Source organism: Dama dama, chromosome 5 (assembly GCF_033118175.1).
Source record: "Dama dama isolate Ldn47 chromosome 5, ASM3311817v1, whole genome shotgun sequence".
Lineage (NCBI taxonomy): Eukaryota > Metazoa > Chordata > Mammalia > Artiodactyla > Cervidae > Dama > Dama dama.
Window position 1 is genome coordinate 127183416 of NC_083685.1, and position 22133 is coordinate 127205548.

At 49.8% G+C, this 22133-nt stretch overlaps 1 protein-coding gene across 5 annotated transcripts in view; it reads left to right on the forward strand.

The window, feature by feature from the left end:
• SLC39A11 (solute carrier family 39 member 11) overlaps positions 1-22133 on the forward strand; it is a 368115-nt gene that overhangs the window by 129515 nt on the left and 216467 nt on the right. For all 5 annotated transcript variants that reach the window (XM_061144981.1, XM_061144980.1, XM_061144983.1 and 2 more), the window contains exon 4: positions 5672-5830. In XM_061144981.1, the coding sequence (XP_061000964.1) occupies positions 5672-5830 (159 nt within the window). The remainder of the gene's footprint in view (positions 1-5671; positions 5831-22133) is intronic.

A 22133-nucleotide genomic window follows, 5' to 3' on the forward strand; every position in this document is an offset into this window, starting at 1 on the left:
TTGGTGGTGTTCACTTATTTCCTTTCTTGTGCAGTTTTGGTGTCTTCCAGAGTTGGTGGTGGTCTCAATGTTTTCCCCTTTGCCTGGTTTTCTGAGCACCCGTCGTTAATCCACCAGTCGTCTCCCACCGAGAACTGTAGAGTCTCCCCACACGCATTCAAACCTCCTGGGCTCCACAGTCTGCCTTTTCCCAGAGCCCTCCAGCCCCTCTTACCATCCGGTTCTGTGAGCCTGTTGCAGTGTCGGTCTGATGTCCCTTTTTTTTTTTTTTTCCACCGCCTGGAGATGCCCTTTATTCCCTTCCCCCTGTCTTGACTTTCTTGTCTCATTGCCTCATCTCATGGAGTAAACACATCATTGAGTGTCTTTCTGAGAAGGGGCGTCGGGGAGGTTAGTCTCCGGCTTCCGCAGACGCAGAGCCTGACCCGGGGACCCCCTGCGTGAGGAACCTAGGGAGGACGTGCTCTTTGGGGGAGCGGCTCTGCTCGGCTCCATCTGACATCTCTCCGGCTGGTGCCGCTGTCACCAGGCTGGTACAGTGCCCGGCAGGCCGGTAAATCTAGAGAGTCGTCGGGGCGAGGGATAGGGACTTTGTTCAGGAAACTGGTGGACCAAGAAGATAGGCCGGTGTCCCAAAGAACCATCCCACCCGAATTCAGGCTGCTTTTATATTAAAAGGGGAGCGGGTGTGCGTGCCTGTTGCAAACTTCCTGGTGTCAGATCCGCTGGTCTTTCCTCCGTTTACGTAGGTCAATCACGACGTTCCTATAAGCCTCCAAAAAGACAAACGTTATTCTCAGTTCTGCAACTTTTTATCTCTCTCTGAGTGGAGAAGTGTTTTAGAGCCTGGGACTTCCCTGGTGGTCCAGGGGTTAAGCAGGGGACGTGGGTTCCCCTCCTGATCCGGAAGGTGTCACATGCCGAGGAGCAGCTAAACCTGGGCTCACCCTGAGCCCACGTGCCTTAGGGCCCAGGCCCTGCAACAGGGGACGCCACCGCAATGAGAAGCCCCTCACCGCAGCGAAGAGTAGCCCCTGCCCCCTGCAACTGGAGAAAGCCTGTATGAAACACTGAAGATCCGGTGCAGCCACATAAAGGAAATGAATAAATAGATGAATAAAATAAAAATAAAAGAGCCCTGAGAATGGACTATCCGGTGTGTTTCAGGCTACCTGCTCGCTGCAACTAGAGAAAGTCTGTACGAAGCATTGAAGACCCAGTGCAGCCAAATAAATAAATAGATAAATTAAAAAAATAAAAAATAAAGATCAGAGCTTTGAGAATGGACTATCCGGTATGTTTCAGGCTACGGGCATAGAATACAAAGGTAGAAGGAAAAGAAACAGACCCAGTGTGAGGTCAGATTTGCTCTCCCCTGGGGCACTGGTAGCTCGGGTTGTCTTTCTAAGCAGGGTTGCAGCTGCCGGAGGACCTTCGGTACCTGTCATCTGGAGTCACAAGGGGACTGGTTGGTAACGACCTTTTTTTTTTTTTTTTTTTTTTTTGAGCTTATTCCCTGGAGTCTTGTGCCCGGTGATTACCACCTCCTCTTCACTAGACTGTCCCCTCCAGGCCCTGCTTCTCAGGGGTAATTGAAGGTTAATCAGATACACTACTTCCTGCTTCTGTATCAGCTAGTTAATATGTCACTACATACAGACTTTAAAAAAAAAGCCTAACATTTAAAGGAGCTTTCCTAGTGTTGACAGTTTCAAGGAAGCGACCCGTGTTGAGGGATTATCTTTAAAAAAAAAAAAAATACAGGATTTATCATACAGTCCAGGAATCACACTCCCTGGTGTTTACCAAATGAGCTGAAGAGTTACGTCCACGCAGAAGCCAGCACACGGATGTGTACGGCAGTTTTATTCATAATTGCCAAAACGTGGAAGCAACTGAGATGTCCTGCAATAAGTGAACAGATAAATAAAACCGTGGTCCATCCAGACAAAGGACTGTTATTCAGTGCTAAAAAGAAATGAGCTATCAAGCCATGAAAAGACATGGAAGAATCTTAAATGCACTTGACTCAAGTGAAAGAAGCCAGTCTGAAAAGGCTGAATCCTGTACAGTTTCAACTATAAGGCATTTTGCAAAAGGCAAAACTGTGGAGCCACTAAAAAGATTAGCCGTTGCCAAGGTTGCCAGGGAGCAGGAAGAGATGAACAGACGGAACACAGGAGTTCTAGGGCATGGAACTGCCAGTCCTGATACCAGAATAATAGATACGTGTCATTGTGCATTTGTACAAACTCAGAATATGCAGCACAGAGAGTGATCTCTAATGTAAGCTGGGAACTTTGGGTGATAACCACGTGCCAGTAGGTTTATTGGTTGTAGCAAACGTCCCACCCTGGTGTAGGGTGTCGGTAGCGGAGAGGTGGTGCATATGCGGTGCAGGGAGTCTGTGGGAATTCTCTGTACTTTCTGCTCAGTTTTGCTGTGAATATAAAACTACTCTTAAAAGAAAAAGCAACACATGCCTTTATCTGCTGTATCAGCTTCCTGTTGCTGCTCTAACAGAGCACCACAAGCATAGTGGCTTAGAACGACTCCGATGTCTCATATGACAGTGCTGGAGATGAGAAGTCCAGACTGGTTCTAACTGGGGTGAAATCAAGGCTGCCGCAGGGCTGTGTTCCTGCTGGAGGCTCCTGGGAAGAACCTGTTGCTCTGTCTCCTCCGGGTTCTAGAGCCCACTGACCTTCCTTGTCTCATGACCTTTTCTCCATCTTCAAGTCAGTGGCCTAGCATCTTCCAGTCTCCCCTGTCTGACCATGCTCTTGTTGTCTCATCTTCTTTCTGACTCTGACCCGTCTTGCTCTCTCATAACGTTCCTTGTGATGACAGGGGCCCTACCCAGCTCACCCAGGATCATCTCCCCATCTCAGAATCCTTAACCACAGCTGCTGAGTCCCTCTTGCCATGTAGGTGACATGACAGGTTTTTAGGGATTAGGAGGTGGTCATCGTTGAGAGGGGTGCTTCCCAGGTAGCACTAGTGGTAAAGAACCCGCCTGCCAATGCAGGAGATGTAAGAGACGTGGGTTCGATCCCTGGGTCAGGAAGATCCCCTGAAGGAGATCATGGCAACCCACTCCAGTATACTTGCCTGGAGAATCCCACGGACAGAGGAGCCTGGCGGGCTGCAGTCCATGTGGTCACAAAGAGTAGGACATGATTGAAGTGACTTAGCATGTACACACACATCTTTGGGGGAGAAGTGATTATTTTGTCGATCACGTATGCCCTTTATTATTTCTTAATTAATTTATGTTTGCACTGGGTCTTCCTTGCAGCGCACCAGCTTTCTCTAGTGTCAAGCAGGGGCTACTCTCCAGATGCAGAGCACAGACTTCTCATTGCAATTCCAGTGGAACCCAGCTCCATCTCAAGACCGGTTCTTGGTCATGTTCCGAGTTGTGGGAGGCAGGGAGACTGGCGAGAAAAAGGATGGAAGGAAATCCTGCTGGGTTCCGGGTTTGACTGGAGGACAGAGGACAGGGATTCTTAAGGAGGGGACCCACCTGAGTCCTTGGAGATGTCTTTCCATGTCCAGCATCCTGGATTCTGGCCAAGCCTCCTTTGAGAGGCACAACATTTCTAATCTGCCTCTTATCACTTGTCCATGAGAATATTGTATATTTTTCACGTGTAGAGGCAGAAAAAAGATTGGTACCCAGTGATGCCTAGGGACAGAAGGGAGCTTTGACAGAGGAGGTTGGACTTGATGTTGAGAAGGTGATGGGGCACCGAGGCTGGGGACGTACCCCAGTGACATCGACAGGGATGAGATATGGGGAGGGACTGGAGTGGTCTTACTGATGATGTGGTCTAAATGGGAGGCCCTGAAACACACAAGGATGGAGGTTGCTGGGCATGTCTGTGCCACCTCTGTGCCTCTGTGGTGGTCTTCCTTGGTGGGAGCTTACCATGAATGGCAGCTCCAGAGGGCTGTTGAATTCTAAAGCAGGTGAGACAAAGTCTGGGAGAGGGATGAATTAGCCCCTGGCATAGAGGAGGTTCTCACAAGCTTCCTCTGATGGTCCCATGGAGCTAAACTGATGAGCCACTTTTATTGTTTCTGGGAGTCTAAATGCAAGAGACCTGCGTTCGATTCCTGGGTCGGAAAGGTCCCCTGGAGAAGGAAATGGCAACCCACTCCAGTATTCTTGCCTGGAGAATCCTGTGGACAGGAGCCTGTCAGACTACAGTCCATGGGGTCGCAAGAGTTGGACTCGACTTAGTGAGTAAACCACCAAACCTAGACAGCGTATTAAAAAGCAGAGACATCACTTTGCCGACAAAGGTCCGTATAGTCAAACCTATGACTTTTCCAGCAGTCATGTACGAATGTGAGAATTGGACCATTAAGAAAGCTTCGTGCCGAAAAATTGATGCTTTCGAATTGTGGACCTGGAGAAGACTCGAGAGTCCCTGGGGCTGCAAGGAGATCAAACCAGACAATCCTAAAGGAAATCAATCCTGAATATTCATCAGAAGGAAATGATAAGGAAGCTCCAAGCGTCACCTGATGCTAAGAGCTGACTCCTTGGAAAAGACGCTGATGGTAGGAAAGATTGAAGGCAAAAGGAGAAGAGGGTGGCAGAGTATGAGATGGTTGGAAGGCATCACTGAGTCAATGGAGATGAGTTTGAGCATAGAGGAAGATAGAGGAGGACAGAGGAGCCTGGTGGGCTGCAGTCCATGGGGCCACAAAGAGTCAGACCCCACTGAGCGACTGAGCAACAGCTGAGGCAGGTGCAGTTTGCTACGCATGGCGCTAAGATTTTTCCTGGGAGTGTCTAGTGCCGAGCCAGTGACTGTTTGTGGGTGACGCTTCGCAGAAGAGAAATCGTTCTCTTTCCTCACGTATTTGTTCTTTATTGTTGTGTTCGTAATACCTGGTTCTGTCACTCGGGATGTTATTTTGGAGATGGATGATGCAGATGTGTTTTTAAAGGCAAGGCGTCATTAAGTAATTTTAGAAACCCATTTACCATTGTACCTGTCAGCGCTGACTGTCACACGGTTGCAGTCGGTCGTGGGTGTACTCTAGCCAAGGCGTCACGGCATCTATAAGAGGAGACAACTGTGAGTGAGTGTCTAATTCACTAAACCCTGGAAAACTTTTGATCCCATTGACTCCGCTGCGGCTCGAGTCCAACTTCATTTCTCTCCTTTCCCTCTTTGTGGTTCCCTTCTCACTGAGGTGGGGATGGTCCCACTCTGCTCAGTTCCCTGGATCTGCCACTTCCTGGCTCAGTGACCTTGGGCAAATGATCTTATTACTTCGAGATTCAATTTCTTTATCTACAAACAGCAGCTATGACAAACCTAGATATTGTATTTAAAAGCAGAGACATCACTTTGCTGACAAAGGTCAGTTTAGTCAAGGCTATGGTTTTTCCAGCAGTCAGGTATGGATATGAGAGATGATAGCAAACTAGACTCCCTCTTCACAAGGTCAACTCCATCCTACTCCAGATTAAGTTCTCACAGCGGTAGATTTCTCATGGGGGCTTTTTGCCTCGGAATGGTTCCTCCCTACCCCTGATGATTAAAGGCAGACACTGAAGAGTTCCACCTGGGCCACAGAGAATTAGGAAAGTCCCCACTGGAGGGGCTTCTGGGGATGGTTTAATGGTCTGCTGCTTTTCTCGGCTTTGCAGGTCATGCTGGCGGCTTCCTACTGGTCCCTCCTGGCCCCGGCGGTGGAGATGGCCACGGCCTCCGGCGGCTTCGGCTCCTTGGCCTTTCTCCCCGTGGCCGTCGGCTTCACCCTCGGAGCGGCGTTTGTCTACCTGGCCGACCTCCTGATGCCTCATTGGGTGAGTACCGCTCCCTGCTGGGCTCCTGCGTCAGGGCGTGGCAGCTCTGTGCCATGAATCCACTTCTGTTCAAGCTCAACACCCACGGTCGTGTCTCTGTTAAGTGGCCAGTGATATCGAAATAGATACTTCAAGCCATTTAGGACTTTTACCCAAATGGATTGAATTGTGACTGAAAAGAAAATAAGCTCTCGGTGGTCTGACTCATCATCCCTTCGGTTGCATTTTGGAAAGTTCAGATTTTAAATGTCAGATCTCATTGAACGCGTGGAGAACAACTTGACGTCATTCGGTGCGGCACTGTCTGCAGGAGTGGACCTCAACTGGGGCAAGGGAGTGACCGGGACGCTGGGCTGACCCTTAGAGAGCTTGTGACGTCACCGGGGAGCTGACAGCACGCGGAACCACAGCAGAAGACCCTCAGCAGAGCATCCGCTCCATGAACGCTGGTTAATAGGAGGATGAGGCGGGGGACCGGGCATCAGGGCTCTGGAGTGGGCTCGCTTCCGACACGAACCAGTTGTATGTCCCTTACCCCAGTTTTCCTTCTTATGACCTGAGGGTTGATAACTCCCGTTAGGGGTTGCCAGGTAAAAATTTTAAAAAATCTAAAAAGGCACCAAGGACTTCCCTGGTGTTCCAGCAGTTGAGAATCCCCCCTGCCAATGCAGGGGACATGGGTTCAATCCCTGGTCTGGGAGGGTCCCACAAGCCTCGGGGCAGCTAAGCCCGAGCGCCACACATAGCATCGACCAGTGCTCTATGACGAGAGAGTCTACACAGCCATGAGACCCAGCTCAGCCAAAGATTCGTTACTTAAAGAAAGTGATAAGGCACCAGAATTTGGGTGAGCCGATGATTTTTCTTTTTTTGCATAAACGGTGCTGGGGGTTGGGCTTGGGGAATGAGCTTGTCCTTGCTTACTGAGAAGCCTGATACGCAGGGCAGGCTGCATCCTGGCTGCGGTCCCTGAGCAGAGAGAGCCAAAGCCAGACTGTGAGATTGTGGTCCAGCGCCATCGGCCGAAACCAGCTTGGCTGAAGGGTGGCCGTCAGGAAGGACCCAGTGCAGGCACGCGTCACGTTACCAGGCGCAGTGTTTTAGCAAGTCCCCGAGGTAGGCAGAAGCCCCCCCCGAGAGACCTGGGCTGGGGCTTGAGTTCTCTGCTCACCCAGGAAGGGAGGAGGCGCAGGAAGGACCGTCTCGGGGCATCGTGATGGGTGGGGAGCAGGTCGGAGCCCCTGGAGTCAGCAGGGCTCGTACCCCCGGAGGTAGGCTCACCTTTCCCCACCTGCCTTCTTCCTTCCCCATCGGAGAGAGAGAAGGAAGAGCCTCGGGAGGACCGTGGCCCAGAGGCTCATGAGAAACTGACCACTCTTGATCCGGAGGGACCAGCCTCTGGACCGAACGGCTTGTTGTGCTGTGATGTCGTCTCGGAGGACAGACTGCGTGTCACTCTTGTTCAATGAGAGCTTGAGCGGCCGGCCGTGTCAAGCCTGAGGTCCTCTGACCCCACCCCGGACCCACTGCTTCCTTGCTGTCAGACACGTCTGCTTGGTGATGGCTCTGAGCGGGTCCTGGGTGTGGATTGCCATATCCTGCTTTCCAGCCCACCCGTCTTCCATGTGACCTTGCCAGTGGAGTGCCTTCTCCTCGCCCGGGCAGGAAGGCCAGTGGCGTTCACTCCTGGACGGCAGACCGGGGCTGGCACGGCCCCTGCTGGTCTCTTTCTGCCTTCCCACCTGAGCCCCCCCGCCCCCCGCCGGGCTTCCAAGGCAATATATGGCAGAGGGCTCTTTGTCTCGTGAGGAGTCACCGTTCCCTGGTACTGGGGCGGGGAGGGCGGGGTGGAGTGGGGGTATCAGTGTATTTGATCAGCTGCCCAAATGTAGAGGCTTTCTCTGGGCAGTGTAAATAGTCATTTGTTCTGTGCAGCGGTACCTTTTTTTTTTCCCCTTAACCTTTTGCTTCCTGTTTGCTCTACTGTATGCTTTGAATATGGAGAAGATCCCAGGGGGAAGTCTTGGAAAATGAGGCCTGGTTGGGGAGTGGTGGGTGAGCACTGAGGGAGGGGATGAAAGGTCTTCAGAAAGGGTGTGAGAACCGCGAACGCCCAGGACCTCGCTCACTGGCAGATAGATCAACCTGGCAAGAAGCATCTGTTCTGGGACGTTTTAAGAGAAGTTAGTTCATGCTGTTGATGTCAGAAGGGGAATTTGTCTTGGATGGTCTCATAAACAGATAAGCATTGCTTATAACTGCAGCAGTACCCAAATGCAAACTTGACTCTAAGAGTGGAGCTGGGGAGCTGTCTGTCCGTCACTCTGAAATGGGCTGGAGGTTTCCCTCGGTCTCACTGTGGATTTGCCAACCAGACCCAGAAAGGGCAGCAGCTCGGACGTAGGGAAGACGCATCTTTGGAGCCTGAGTTGTTGGGTTTTGACCCTGAGTCTGGCTAGTTGTCAGCACTGATTGAGCAGCCAAGGGGAATACGATCTGGGGGAGAAAGTGGTGGCCGGAGTTTGGTTTCAGAATGCTCACTGCGGTTGGACTTTAGGAGCCAGGAGTTCCGTGGGGGCGATTCAAACGGAGATCTTTTCAGTTTCCTGTTCATCCCACCTTGCGACAAAGCCTCACGGCTCAACACTCGGCCCAGGAGCGGGGCGCAGCCGTGAGAGCAAAAGGCTTTGGCTGCAGTGATGACAGAGGGGGCTCGTCCTGCAAAACGAGCGCCTGGAGGAAGGGGGCCCTGCCTGCAGAAGACCCCACAGCCTCCGCTCTGTCCTCTGGGAGGACTGTGCGTGGAGTTTGGGCGAGAGGGAGCAAGCCAGTCCCTGGCCAAACAAGCCGGTGCAGGAGTGCGCTCAGCACAGAGGTGCTTTGAGGGATTCTTTTTAAAACTGTTTCAAGCATTCCCTAAACATATCTTTTTAGCTTTTCTTAAATTTTTCCTTGGCCTTTTTTTTTAGTATTTCCTTGGCTGTGCCTTAGTTTCATGGCCTGTGATCTTAGTTCCCCAACCAGGGATCGAACCCCTGTCCCCTGCACTGTGAGTGTGGAGTCCTAACCACTGCAGCCCCAGGGAAGTGCCTGCTGGAGGGATTCTGACATTGACCCATGACGGTCCAAGCACAGGTGCCTCTGCGAGTCCACATGGGAGGTGCCCTCCCTATTTCTTCTTACACATTCAGGACCTGAAAGGTGGCAAGACTCTGGGAGGGCAGGAAGGAAATGGTTAACCCTGACCTTGTCCTCTAACTCGGCTCCCCTGTATTTGTCTCCCTTTTGGAGCTCGAGCACCACATTGCTCATGAAAAGGGCTTTACTCATTACAGCCTGTCAGGTTGAACCCGCTGTGGCCGCGTTAATTCCGCTTGTCCAATCGCTCCCTGAAAGGGTGTTTATTTTCCTGCATTTATCTGAGGGTGGGGTGGAGAAGGCGTACACGGTCACCGTTAATGGGAAACGAGCTGACAGAGTTGTGCAGAGGCTTTGCCAAATGATGGCTTAATGAGAGGGGAAATGGGCAGGGGTGGCTGGGGAAGGTGGAATCGGCCAGGCCTGGGAGGAGGGCGGAGGTGGTGAGTATGGCTGAGGCCAGTCCGAGCCGGTGCTCCCCCCCCCCCGGCCGGCTCTAGGGAGAAACAGAATGGACCGTGGACAGCTGTCTGGAGATGCTGGCAGTTTTGTGATCTTTGCAGTTTGCTTCTATATGAAGTTAGGATTGATGGTGACTGCGAAGACTGCACCTTCAGTGTAAAGCAGTGATTTTTCTGCTGGTGGGTGGGGGGGAGGGGAGGGGAGGAGAGGAGGCTGGCTGTGTATCTCCGTGGCCTCGTGTCTCTCTTTTTAGTCTTATTAATATTGCATTAATACAACACACAAACCTCATTATAAAAATTAAACAGATTTTTATGTGACAGTTCTTTCTTGCTACAGACTGTGTCCTGCTAAAGTTCAGGTGTTAAACTTAATTTCCAGCATGATGGTGTTAGGAAGTGGGGCCTTTTGAAGGTGACCAGGTCATGAGGGTGGAGCCCTTGTGAATGGGATTAGTGCCCCGATAAAGGAGCCCCCAGGGAGCTCCCCTCTCCGCCTCTAGCACATCAGGATGTGTGCACACTGTCTACCAGCCAGGAATTGGGCTCTCTGCAGACACTGAATCTGCTAGCACTTTGACCTTGGGCTTCTCAGACGCTAAAATTGCCAGAAATAAATTCCTGTTGTTTATAAGCCACCTAGTTGATGGTTATTTGTTACAGTAGCCTGAAAAAAAAAAAGATATCTGATTTTGGAGAAGTCCCTGGCAGTCCAGTGGTTAGGAATGTGCTTCTGCTGCAGGGGAGACTGGGGTGACCCCTGGTTGGAGAACTAAAGAAAAAAAAAATGTCAGCCGGAATGGAGTAGGATGCTTCCTTTTTCCTGAACTCTTCCCAGATCAAAGTCAATCATCATTATCAGTTTAGTGGGTACCCTTCTAGATTTTTCCCTTTTTTTTTTCTTTAGGAAAATGATTTACATTGTATCTTATAAATATTAAGACATAACCACTCTCTCCTATGCTTATATTGTTTAAGTATGTTTCAAATCAACTCTAAAGCAACCTAAACCCTGACTCCTGTATTTAGACTTCCCTTCTCTTTACAAGTGTACGTGTCCGCATACATTTTTGCACAGTTGGAACTGCCTGTGCATTCTCTTCTTGTGTGTTATTTTTAAAATTCGAAATGATTTTCGTCTTGTCGGTTTAGCACCTGTACGGAGTCCTTCCGTCTTGGTGCACCTTGCCGGACCACCTCCCTGCCTCTGAGCAGTCAGATCGCTCTGTGCTTTTACATGTGTGTGTGTGTGTGTGTGTGTGTGTGTGTGTGTGTCCTGGAGACGTGGTTTTGTTATGTGTTTCCTGAAAAACAAGTAGTAACATACAAGCTGTGATGCCGCCACTTGATTTTGCAGCTTTGCTTTCCATCTTGGCAGCCTCCTTTCTGGGAGATGCCTGCTCCCCGCTGCTGTCCTCCCCTGCCTGGGGATCTGACATCCGAAGAGGCCGCCCAGCACCGCAGGGGACGGGGACGTAGACGCTCCTGTCGGGCAGCGTGGCTGATGACGCTGACTGGTCAGGCTCCGGGGTCAGCAAGTGACAGGGGCACTGCCTTCTCCCCAGCGCCCTCCCTCATGAGTGTCCCGATCCTGTTCGGTCTCCCTTAGTTTTTGCTGTGATGGCACAGAAGACGCCTCTGCTGAGAACTTAAAACGAGCAGGGTGGGCACATACCTTTTTTAAAAAATAATTTTTATTGGAGTGTAGTTGATTTTACAGTGTTGCGTTATTTTCTACTGTACAGCGAAGTGAATCAGCCACATGTACACATAGCTCCCCTCCGTTTTGGGTTTCCTTCCCATCGAGGTCACCGCAGAGCACCGCGTTCCCTGAGCTGTGCGTGGGTTCTCGTTAGCTCTCTATTTTGTACGAGGTATTATTGCACATGCTTCTCATATGTACTCAGCTGTTGCTGGTGCCAGCTTCCGGCCGCTGGAGTTGCTGTGAGGGGCCACGTGTGACAGCTATGTGGAAGGGACAGATGCTGCAGGAGGTGATTATTTTGCCCAGGAGGGGTGAGGCCTGTCTGCCTCTCCTTCATCGACTGTCTCCGTCTTTAGCGTTCTGATTCTACTTAACGGAAGAACACCTAACGGAGGAGGTGGAGGCGGGGGAGAACGTCAAGGATCACTTACGGGAGGAGAAACTGCAGCGGCCTTTCCACTTGTAGCGTCTGTTGTCGTTGTTGTCCTTGAGTTGCTAAGTCGTGTCGACTCTTTTGTGACCCTGCAGCCAGCCAAGCTCTTTTGTCCTTGAGATTTCCCCAGGCGAGAATAGTGGATTGGGTTGTCATTTCCTTCTCCAGGGGATCTTCCCAACCTAGGGATCGAACCCACCTCTCCTGCTTGGCAGGTGAATTCTTTATTGCTGAACCACCAGGGAAGATCCAAGAATTCTGGTATCAAAAAAGAAAAGTGAATTTGTATCTGGTATTTGTATTTGTATCTGGTATCAAAGTGAGTTTTACAGATGGAGATGTTGGTTTGGCCAGTTCTTCGAGAGGAAGGAGCTGGATTAAAGCCCCTGGAAAAGCTAAAAGATTGTCGTCTCCCATGTCGAGCCCTGGGGATGCATGACAGAAGGTGTGTCAGCGGCAGTCGGACGTGGACACCGGCTCTGAGGATGCTCTGTGCAGCTCCGTGCCTGTGGCTCCTTTCATCCTGTGTCTTGGGGCCGGGGGGAGGGGAAGGGATCGTCAGCCGTGTGTCTCAGAAGCACACGTTGTCTCTAGAATCACAGCCAGTCCCCTTCAGAGCCTTCCCTTCTCTGATTCCACAGGTAAATAGTAGGTGGACTCACCTGGACCTGAGCAAGACAGGGGTGTTCTGAATTTAATGCAAAAACTGATAGACTGTTGTGAGCACGATGGCGCGGTCCCCAGCTCAGAACAGTCCTTCTAGCATTTGCACACTCTCTCCTGCTTACCCTGCAGAATGCAGTTTGTGTGTTCTTCACCAGAAAGCGTCCCTGGCCATCCCAGGTGTTGGCATCTCCCACATCTTGCCCCTTCTCTTCCCTGTGGGTAGGAGGGCTTCAGGAGGTAGGAATGAAGAATAAATGAATGAATGGAGATACTGAGCGATAGATAGTGTTAGTTGCTCAGTTGTGTCCAACTCTTTGGGACTCCATGGACTGTAGCGCCTCTGTCCATGGGATTCTCCAGGCAAGAATGCTGGAGTAGGTTGCCACGCCCTCCTCCAGGGGATCTTCCCGACCCAGGGATTGAACCCAGGTCTCCTGCATTGCAGGCAGATTCTTTACAGTCTGAGCCACCAGGGAAGTCCAATGAATGAATGAATGAATGAATGAAGGGAGATATTGGGAAGATCAAATAAGATCATCTTCATGAAATCTCTTTCCAGCCTCAAACTTGAAAACAGAGGGTCTTCCTGGTGGTCCAGTGGTTAAGACTCTGGGCTCCCAAAGCAGGGGTGGTGGTGGTGGTTTAGTCGTTAAGTTGAATGCAGGGGGCCTGGGTTCAGTCCTTGGTCAGGGAACCAGATCCCACATGCTGCAGCCAAGAGTTCCCATGTGGAAACTAAAGATCTCGAAGACCTCAACTAAGGCCCAGCACAGCCAAATAAGTAAATAAATGTGAGATATATATTCAAAGTGCTTTATAGCCTTGAGTTATTTTCCGGAGGCAGATCTATGCTCCTTGGCAGTTGACCACTTAATGGTCACCAGAAACATGAGCCACAGATAGTTAAATAGAAAAACTTAATCTGAAGCGTGGATCTGTTATAGGCTTTTTCATGCTTTGTTTACTTTCATAATTATGTTTGCTTGAGAATCAAAAGACTTATACTGCCATTTAGAGTCAACATTTTCTGAGCAATTGGACCAGGAAGTGTGCTCGAGGGTGGGGGTGAGTGGGGAGTGGGTGGAAAAGAGCAGAGAAGTTGCCTTTGGTGCCTTAGAGAAGTACTGAGGCCTGGACCTCCCTCAGGAGGCTCTGAGTCATTGTGTCCCAGGCGGGGCCTCAGTCTCTAAATGAAAACATCCCCACGAAGGCTCTGATGTTCAGCCAAGGCTGGTGACCTCTGATTGAGGCAAATTATAACTTGCTTTGATTCAGGTGCTATTGCTTGGATGGTTCACTGCAATCCAAGTACCTTTTTATTTCCTTTGGAAGCCAGAGTCTTACTGTTTATTGCAAAGAACTCAGTAAAGAGGGAAGAAGGGCTTCCTGCAGGTGATGGAGGGACGGTCTCAAGATGGAAAGGGAAAAGGGACCTGGTCTGTGGTTGGTAAACTTGGGGGTACACCAGAGTCATCTGGGAGGCCGAACAAATACAGGCGCCCTGGCCCCACCCTAGGCTCTTGATGAAACCGGGGCATCTGCAGATTGTCTGTTTTTTTTTTTTTTTTTTTTTGGAGGTGGGGGGTCATGTCACACGGCAATGTGGGATCTTAGGTCTGCGACCAGGAATCAAACCCGTGACCCCTGCCTTGGAAGTTGCCGAGGCGTCTGCATTTTTAAATGGGTCCCGAGGGGATTTTGATGCTCAGCAGAGTGAGGAAATCACAGAGCAGTCCAGCAGGGTGTGATGCAGGAGTCTGGGCAGCTGTCCTGTGTGAGGGACACGGATGGGAAGCCTGGGGGCCGGGGTACCCCAGACCCTCTGTTTCTCATGGTCTCCTTAAAAATGTCCTTTTTTAAAAAATGACAAATGAACTTACAAAATAGAAACAGACTCACAGACATAGAAAATGAACGTGTGGTTACCAGAGGGGAAATGGGGTGGTGAGTTTAGGCGTTTCGGGTCAGCAGACACAAGCTATTATGTATTCAGTGGCTAAACAGAAAGTTCCTAGCGTATGGCACAGGGGACTGTACTGTATCCAAAGGAAACCATAATGGAAAAGAATATGAAAAAGAGTATGTATAACGGAGTCACTTTGTTGTGCACCTGAAACTAATACAACCTTGTAAATCAACTGTACAAAAAAATAATTTTTTTTTGGTAATTGATGTGAAATTCACATAACATAAAACTAACCTTTTTTGTTTTACACCTTTCAGATTTCTCTCTTTTATTTTTTTATTTTTTTCTCATTAATTAGATTTTTATTTTATTTTTTTTTATTTTATTATTATTATTTTTTATTAGTTGGAGGCCAATCACTTCACAACATTTCAGTGGGTTTTGTCATACATTGATATGAATCAGCCATGGATTTACACGTATTCCCCATCCCGATCCCTGCTCCCACCTCCCTCTCCACCCGATTCCTCTGGGTCTTCCCAGTGCACCAGGCTGGAGCACTTGTCTCATGCATCCCACCTGGGCTGGTGATCTGTTTCACCATAGACAGTATACATGCTGTTCTTTTGAAATATCCCACCCTCACATTCTCCCACAGAGTTCAAAAGTCTGTTCTGTAATCCCACTTCTGGGCATACACACCGAGGAAACCAGATCTGAAAGAGACACGTGCACCCCAATGTTCATCGCAGCACTGTTTATAATAGCCAGGATATGGAAGCAACCTAGATGCCCATCAGCAGATGAATGGATAAGGAAGCTGTGGTACATATACACCATGGAATATTACTCAGCCGTTAAAAAGAATTCATTTGAACCAGTCCTAATGAGATGGATAAAGCTGGAGCCCCTTATACAGAGTGAAGTAAGCCAGAAAGATAAAGAACATTACAGCATACTAACACATATATATGGAATTTAGAAAGATGGTAACGATAACCGTATATGCAAAACAGAAAAAAACTAACCTTTTTATCTGTATCTGTTTATTTTTGGCTGCACATTGGGGCTTGCGGGATGTTCTCTGACCAGGAATTGAACCCAGGCCACGGCTGTGAAAGCCTGAAATCCTACCCTGTAGGCCCCAGGGAACTCCCAAAGTTAGCCGTTTTAAAGTGAACCATTCAGTGACGCTTGGTCCCTTCACAGTTTTGTGTAGCCAACATTGCTGTCTAGTTCCAGAGCAGTTTTCATCCCCCCCAGAAGGAAGCCCCCATCCCCATTAAGCCGTCACTCCCCAAGCCCTGGTCACCACAAATCTTCCTTCTGTTTCTGTCCATCCACCCACTTTTGGCTATTTTTGTATAAATGCAGTCATACAGTATGTGACCTTTTGTGTCTGTTTTTTTTTTTTTTTTTTAAACTCAGCATAATGCTTTCAGCTTTCATCCACGTTGTAGCCTGTGTCAGAACCTCATTCCTTTTTATGTCTGAACACGGTTCCACTGCCTGATTATGTCATGTTGGTTTTTCCATTCATCCACTGCCGGACATTTGGGCTGTTTCCACCTCTGGGCGGTTGTGAACGGCCCCGCTGTGAGTGTGGGGGTACAGGGGTACAGGATTCGTTCATGCGCTCTAATTCTCAGTTCCTGGGGGCGGATATCACGGTCTCCATTTAACCAGTTATTAGGTCAGGCCAGGCGGGCAGCGTGGCTGGTAGCTCAGATGACCTACAGTTTGCTGGAGTAACAGACGCCAAGCTCTCTGGAGCTCAGGTCTGAATAAGGGGTGGCCAGGGCTTCTCAGGCGGTGTTAGTGGTACAGAACCTGCCTGGCCAATGCAGGAGGTATAAAGAGACAAGGGTTTGATTCCTGGGTTGGGAAGATCCCCTGAAGAAGGGAATGGCAACCCACTGTATTCTTGCCTGGAGAATTCCGGGGACAGAGGAGCCTGGCGGGCTGTAGTCCATGGGGTTGCAAAGAGTTGGACATAACTGAGCATCTGAGCACATACAAAAAATACATTTCTGACTATTTACTCTCCATCCAAAGTCCTTTGCGATCTTCCCCTCGGGTCCACGCCGTTCTGTCTTTTCTCTTTAACATGGATTTTCTCCAGGGCTATGCTCCAGACACCTCCTTAGCTTCAGCTCAGGCTGGTCTGCCCCCGAGCCAAGCATCAGCTGCTGCAGTGGGTTCTCGGCACACACATGTGCCCTTTGTCATCTGAGCTTTTCCTCACGGTCTCCCTCTGCTGGGAACCACTTTCCTCCTTCACGCGTCAGCTGGCCAGTCCTTGTTTAGGACCGGAGGCATCCTTTCCTCCGGACGCGTTCCTGGAGGTCCCGTCTGGGTGAAGTGCCCTGCCTCTCTGTAGCCCTCTCCGCCCGGCCCCTGCCTGGCGCCTGCTTCCCTGGTGAACTGTCAGCTCCTCGCGGGCAGTGTCTTGATCTGTCTTCTTTGCCCTGAATCCTCAGCACTTGCCACAGAGCACATGGCCTGGAGCTGGGGCCTCAGAGCGTCATTCGTTTGAGGATGGAGTGAGTGTGCGTTTGATCCCAGAACTTTATTCATCACTGCATCCTCCAGCTTACACCAGTGCCTGGACCAGGCTGGATGCTGTGGCCCCACTAATACCTCCTAACGCAATAAACAGTCCCTAAATGTGGGATCATTGAATGAAAAGGAGAATTATATGTACTGCGTGCATTTATACTTGTGCATAGCTCCAATACTTTGGCCACCTGATGCGAAGAGCCGACTCATTGGAAAAGACCCTGCTGCTGGGAAAGATTGGGCAGGAGAAGGGGATGACAGAGGATGAGATGGCTGGATAGCATCACCAGCTCAATGGACATGAGTTTGAGCAAACTCCGGGAGATGGTGAAGGACAGGGAAGGCTGGCGTGCTGTAGTCCATGGGGTCACAAAGAATCAGACACAAGTTAGCGACTGAACAACAATATGTACATGTGCATACGGCATTAAAAAATAAACAAACCCAAAATGAATTCTAAGTAAAGTCTCTGCAAGGAGAAGGCTGGTTTTGTGAAGAATCAGGTGATCAAATGAGCTAAAACAGGGTCAGCATACTTTTTCTAAGAATGACAAGAAAGTAAATATTTTGCACTTTGCAGACCACATATGGTCTCTGTTGCCTTTTCCTTTCCTCTTCCTTCCTTACAATCCTTTAAAAATGTGAAAAACATCCGTAGCTCAGAGGCTTTAAAAGACAGGGCTCTGGCTGCATCTGGAACCTGGGCTGCCGTCTGTAGCCTCTTATCCTCAAGGTCCTTCAAGGTCATGCACTTTTTAAACTTGGCTTTAATGATCTCATGTTAGATGCATTTATACGCTGGCTTTTTTCCTCCATTTGTTAAAATCACATATATTAACTATTTTAAAAATCTAGAGAATAGAAAAGTTCCGGGAGATAAAAAAAAGTCTCCTTTTAATCTCACCACATGGGAACAACTATAATTCATGTCTTGGAACATTTGCTTTCTCTATCTTTTCCTGTTGCCTTTTTTTCTGGGTGGGAAATGTCTCAAGAATATAACTCAGTCGTGGAACATATATTGTGGGCATGCACGTTGCATGCATAGTCCTGTGTGTGTGCGTGCTCAATTGCTCAGTTGTATCCAACTCTTTGCGACCCCACGGACTGTAGCCCACCAGGCTCCTCTGTCCATGGAACTTCCCAGACAGGAATACTGGAGTGGGTTACCATTTCCTTCTCCAGGGGATCTTCCCAATCCAAGGGTTGAACCCTCATCTCCTGCATTGGCAGGCGGATTCTTTACCACTGCGCCACCTGGGAAACCACAGTAGTCCTGTGGGGTCAGTGCTGTTCATTTTATTTGACAGACGAGGAAACCGAGGCTCATTTCTGTGATGCGAATGATCTAGATTCAGAAGGACCCATCTCACTAGGCAGCAAGCCCAGGGATGCTCAGGTGGTGGTGGAAGGTGCATGGGTTGAAGAGGAGCCTTTGTCCCTGGACCCCTGGGTGCCTGGAATCGTAGGGTACTTTGTTATGGCAGCAAAACACAGCTCATCCTAATTAATGCCCTGAACCACCGAGACGTGTGGGTACAATCGATCTTAGTTGTATCATGCTATCCAGAGGGCTTCTGTACTCTTGGTAGAGATGCCAGAGGCATTTTGGTGGGATACTGTCTGTTTGTGTGTTTTGTTGACGAAAAATTAATCAGTTGACCTAAGATAGAAATGGGAAATGTTATTTGAGCCAAAATGAAGATTATAACCCAGGAACGGCATCTCAGAAAACTCTGAGAACTGTTCCACCCACTAGAAGTCAAGGCGCAGTCGTGTAAGTTTTCTGAGACAGAGGGCTGCACGTTAGAAAGAAAGAAAGTGAAGGTGTCTGTTGCTCAACCGCGTCCAGCTCTTTTCAACCATGTGGACTCTGTCCATGGGTTTCTCCAGGCAAGAAATTATTGACAGTTAACACAGTCCAGATCCAAGTGTCATTGTGATGGGTGATGTGACCTCTTACAAAATCAAAAAAGAATGTTATCTTTTAAGGAGTTGTCTTATTGACACTGGGAGAAGTGTCTGGTTTCTGGTTGAGCAGGTTTTTCTGCCAATGGGGGAGGTTTGGTCAATGTCTAATGCAGATACACTGCAGTCATGAAATTAAAAGATGCTTGCTCCTTGGAAGGAAAGCTGTGACCAACCTAGACAGCATATTAAAAAGCAGAGACATGACTGCCAACAAAGGTCCACCTAGTCAAAGCTATGGTTTTCCCAGTAGTCATGTACAGATGTAAGAGTTGGACTATAAAGAAAGCTGAGCACTGAAGAATGGATGCTTTTGAATTGTGGTGTTGGAGAAGACTCTTGAGAGTCCGTTGGACTGCAGGGAGATCCAACCAGTCCATCCTAAAGGAAATCAGTCCTGAATATTCATTGAAAGCACTGATGCTGAAGCTGAAAGCGCCAATTCTTTGGCCACCTGATGAGAAGAGCTGACTCATTGGAAAAGACCCTGATGCTGGGAGGGATTGGGGGCAGGAGGAGAAGGGGACGACAGAGGATGAGATGGTTGGATGGCATCACTGACTCAATGGACATGATTTGAGCAAACTCTGGGGGATAGTGAAGGACAGGGAGGCATGGCATGCTGCTGTCCGTGGGGTCGCAAAGAGTCAGACATGACTGAGCGGCTGAACAAAAACCACAAAAATTCAGATACAAGATGCAAAGTGGGGGTGGGGAAGAGGAGACCGAAGGGCAGAGGACACTTTTTATGTTTGAAATGTTCTTTTCTTGCCATAAAATATGAATTCGATTTCACAGCTTCCTCATTGATCAGTTACCCCATTTGGACTCCCTTGGGAAGCAAAAACGGACAGAATGAAAAGGGATGCTTGTCACTGCTTTCTGCTCGCCCCTGAGTTCCCCTGCGGAAGGAAAGCCAGTGGACAGCCGTACACGCCTGTCCCCCGGGACAGCGAAGTGTGACGTCCGGGTGAGGCTGAGGTCCTCACTTCTTCAGTCCCAGGGGCTTCGGGTTCTTCTCAGCATATTTTCACGGTCACCCCTGCCTTTGTCCTCCCCGTCCTCTCCTGACAGTCTTCAGAAAAATAATTGCCTGCTTTGTCTGACACCCCGATCCCGACTCTGCTCGCCCCTCCCCGTTTTGCCGGAAGGGCTTGCATATCAAGTTTCCATATGGCACAGCGCGTGGCATTTGCAGGAGTTCCAGCAGACTGGCTCCTCGGTGATGCCCAGGCTTCCTCTGATCCAGCATCAGAGCGATTCAGGGCAGGGCTGGCAGGTAACAAGTCTGTGAAAGTGCACGGGTTATTTTTTAGTTCATGATGCTATACTAGAATGTAATGATATATTACCTGATGATACATGATGTAATGATATCCCATAATGGCGTTAGGCTTTATGTAGCCCCATCAGTTCAGTTCAGTTCAGTTCAGTTCAGTTCAGTCGCTCAGTCGTGTCTGACTCTGCGACCCCATGAACCGCAGCACGCCAGGCCTCCCTGTCCATCACCAACTCCCGGAGTCTACACAAACCCATGTCCATTGAGTCAGTGATGCCGTCCAGCCATCTCACCCTCTGTCGTCCCCTTCACCTCCTGCCCTCAATCTTTCCCAGCATCAGGGTATTTTCAAATGAGTGAGCTCTCTGCATCAGGTGGCCAAAGTATTGGAGTTTCATAGCATTAGATACATTGCATCTTCATTCTCTCTAACGCCCCCACGCTCCCCACCCGGGTTGCGTAAAGCTTCTTGTCTTTTGTGTTTGGCCACACCAAGCGAGCATTAGATGAGGTCTTGGTTCCCCAACCAGGGATCGAATTCACACACCCTGCACTGAAAGCACGGAGTCTTAACCACTGGACCCCCAGGGAAGCCCCTACAGCGTCTTTAGAGGCGGTGTGTCGTACTGGATCATGCAGGACCTTTGATCAAATTGCCCTTGATTCCTAGGACTGTGTGTCTTGGGGCAGTTGCTTAACTGCTCTGAGCCTTGGTATCCTTATCTGTAAAATGGGTACAGTCCTACCTGAGAGTGTGGCCATGGAGATTAAATAAAATCAGTTCCTGTGGAGTACCTAACACAGAGTCTAGCCAGCATACAGTAGGCATTTAATACATATGAGTTATATCAGCAAATGTGGAAGCTGCTGGGGATAACTTCCTGGTTATGTTTCTTATTGGCATACATCATGGGTACAGGCTTAATAAAGCGTGTGTTCGTGTTGCTTTTTCTCTCTTAATCCCGCCTCTGTGGTTATCGTCACAGAAAATAGATCAGCTGCATTTTACCTCTGTGGAATCCTGTGTGGTCTGGCTATCCTTGCCTTTTTCCTGAGATGTTTCAGCAGGGACCACCTCCCCGGCCCCTGCCCCAGACTTTTGCTTCCTTTTCCCATTCTGTTCTGCGGCTCAGTGATCAGACAAGCTTTTATCACCACGAGAAGGACCCTGAAGCAGCCGCGTGCATCAGAATCACTGTGTGAGGGGCGTCTGGACCCGCGCACTTCTGTCGACCTTCGCTGTCTTCTGTCCTCAGCTGAGTCTCTTCTCCCCCTTTCCTCCTCACCCGCTTCTGCCCTATCCCCACGACGTCTATTTTTCTTTGCTTCATTTAGTACCAAACTTTGGTACCAGTCGCTTTGCGAGCGCCAGCGATCGAAAGCCTTATAGTTAGATAAACAAGCAGTGGCAGGGCGGGCATCGCTGTGATGGGAGAGTGTAATATGAGAGCCCTGACCAGTCACGACTCTGCACCCAGGGCAGTCCCCGAGGGCTTCCTGGAGTCCGTGCTCCAATTTAGACTTAAAGGTTGAGTTGGAACTCATCAGGTGGATGGCCTTGATAGGTGGCGGTGGGGTATACATTTCAGACAAAGGGAACACTGGGTCTAAAGGTGCACTGCGGGCCGTCCCGGGCGGCCCCGGGGTTAAGACTCCACGGTCCTAATGCAGAGGGCACAAGTTAGGCTCCTGGCGGGGAAGATCCTGTGTGCTGTGTTTCGTGACCAAAATAAAGAAAAAGAAAAGAAAGTGCCCTGCCGCAGGCTGACTAGGTCATTGTTTGGTCACGGTACCAGGCGTGTGTACTCGTCAGCCATTGCTGCCTGACAACCACAAGACTTCAGTGACGCTGCACCGTCTGTAAGGACTGGTCTCCCAGCTGCCCGTGAACTGGCTGGGACACCTCTGCGCGTGTCCGCTGGGCGCGCTCCTGCCTCTGTGGTTCAGCTGGAGGGCAGCTGACCTCGATGGCCTGAAGCTGCAGGAAGGGCAGGCTGACTCTGCTCCCGTGTCTCCTCACCTGCCTTGGGTCAGGGCGTATCCTTCTCAAAGCCGGGGCAGAGCCGTAAAAGGAGGGGCAGAAACAAGCAGGGCCTGGCGAGGCCCAGAACTGACCCGCGGATGCTTCTGTCCGTGCAGTATCGCCTGACGCTGTGCTTTCAGACTTCAGGCCTCCGATGCTCTGAGA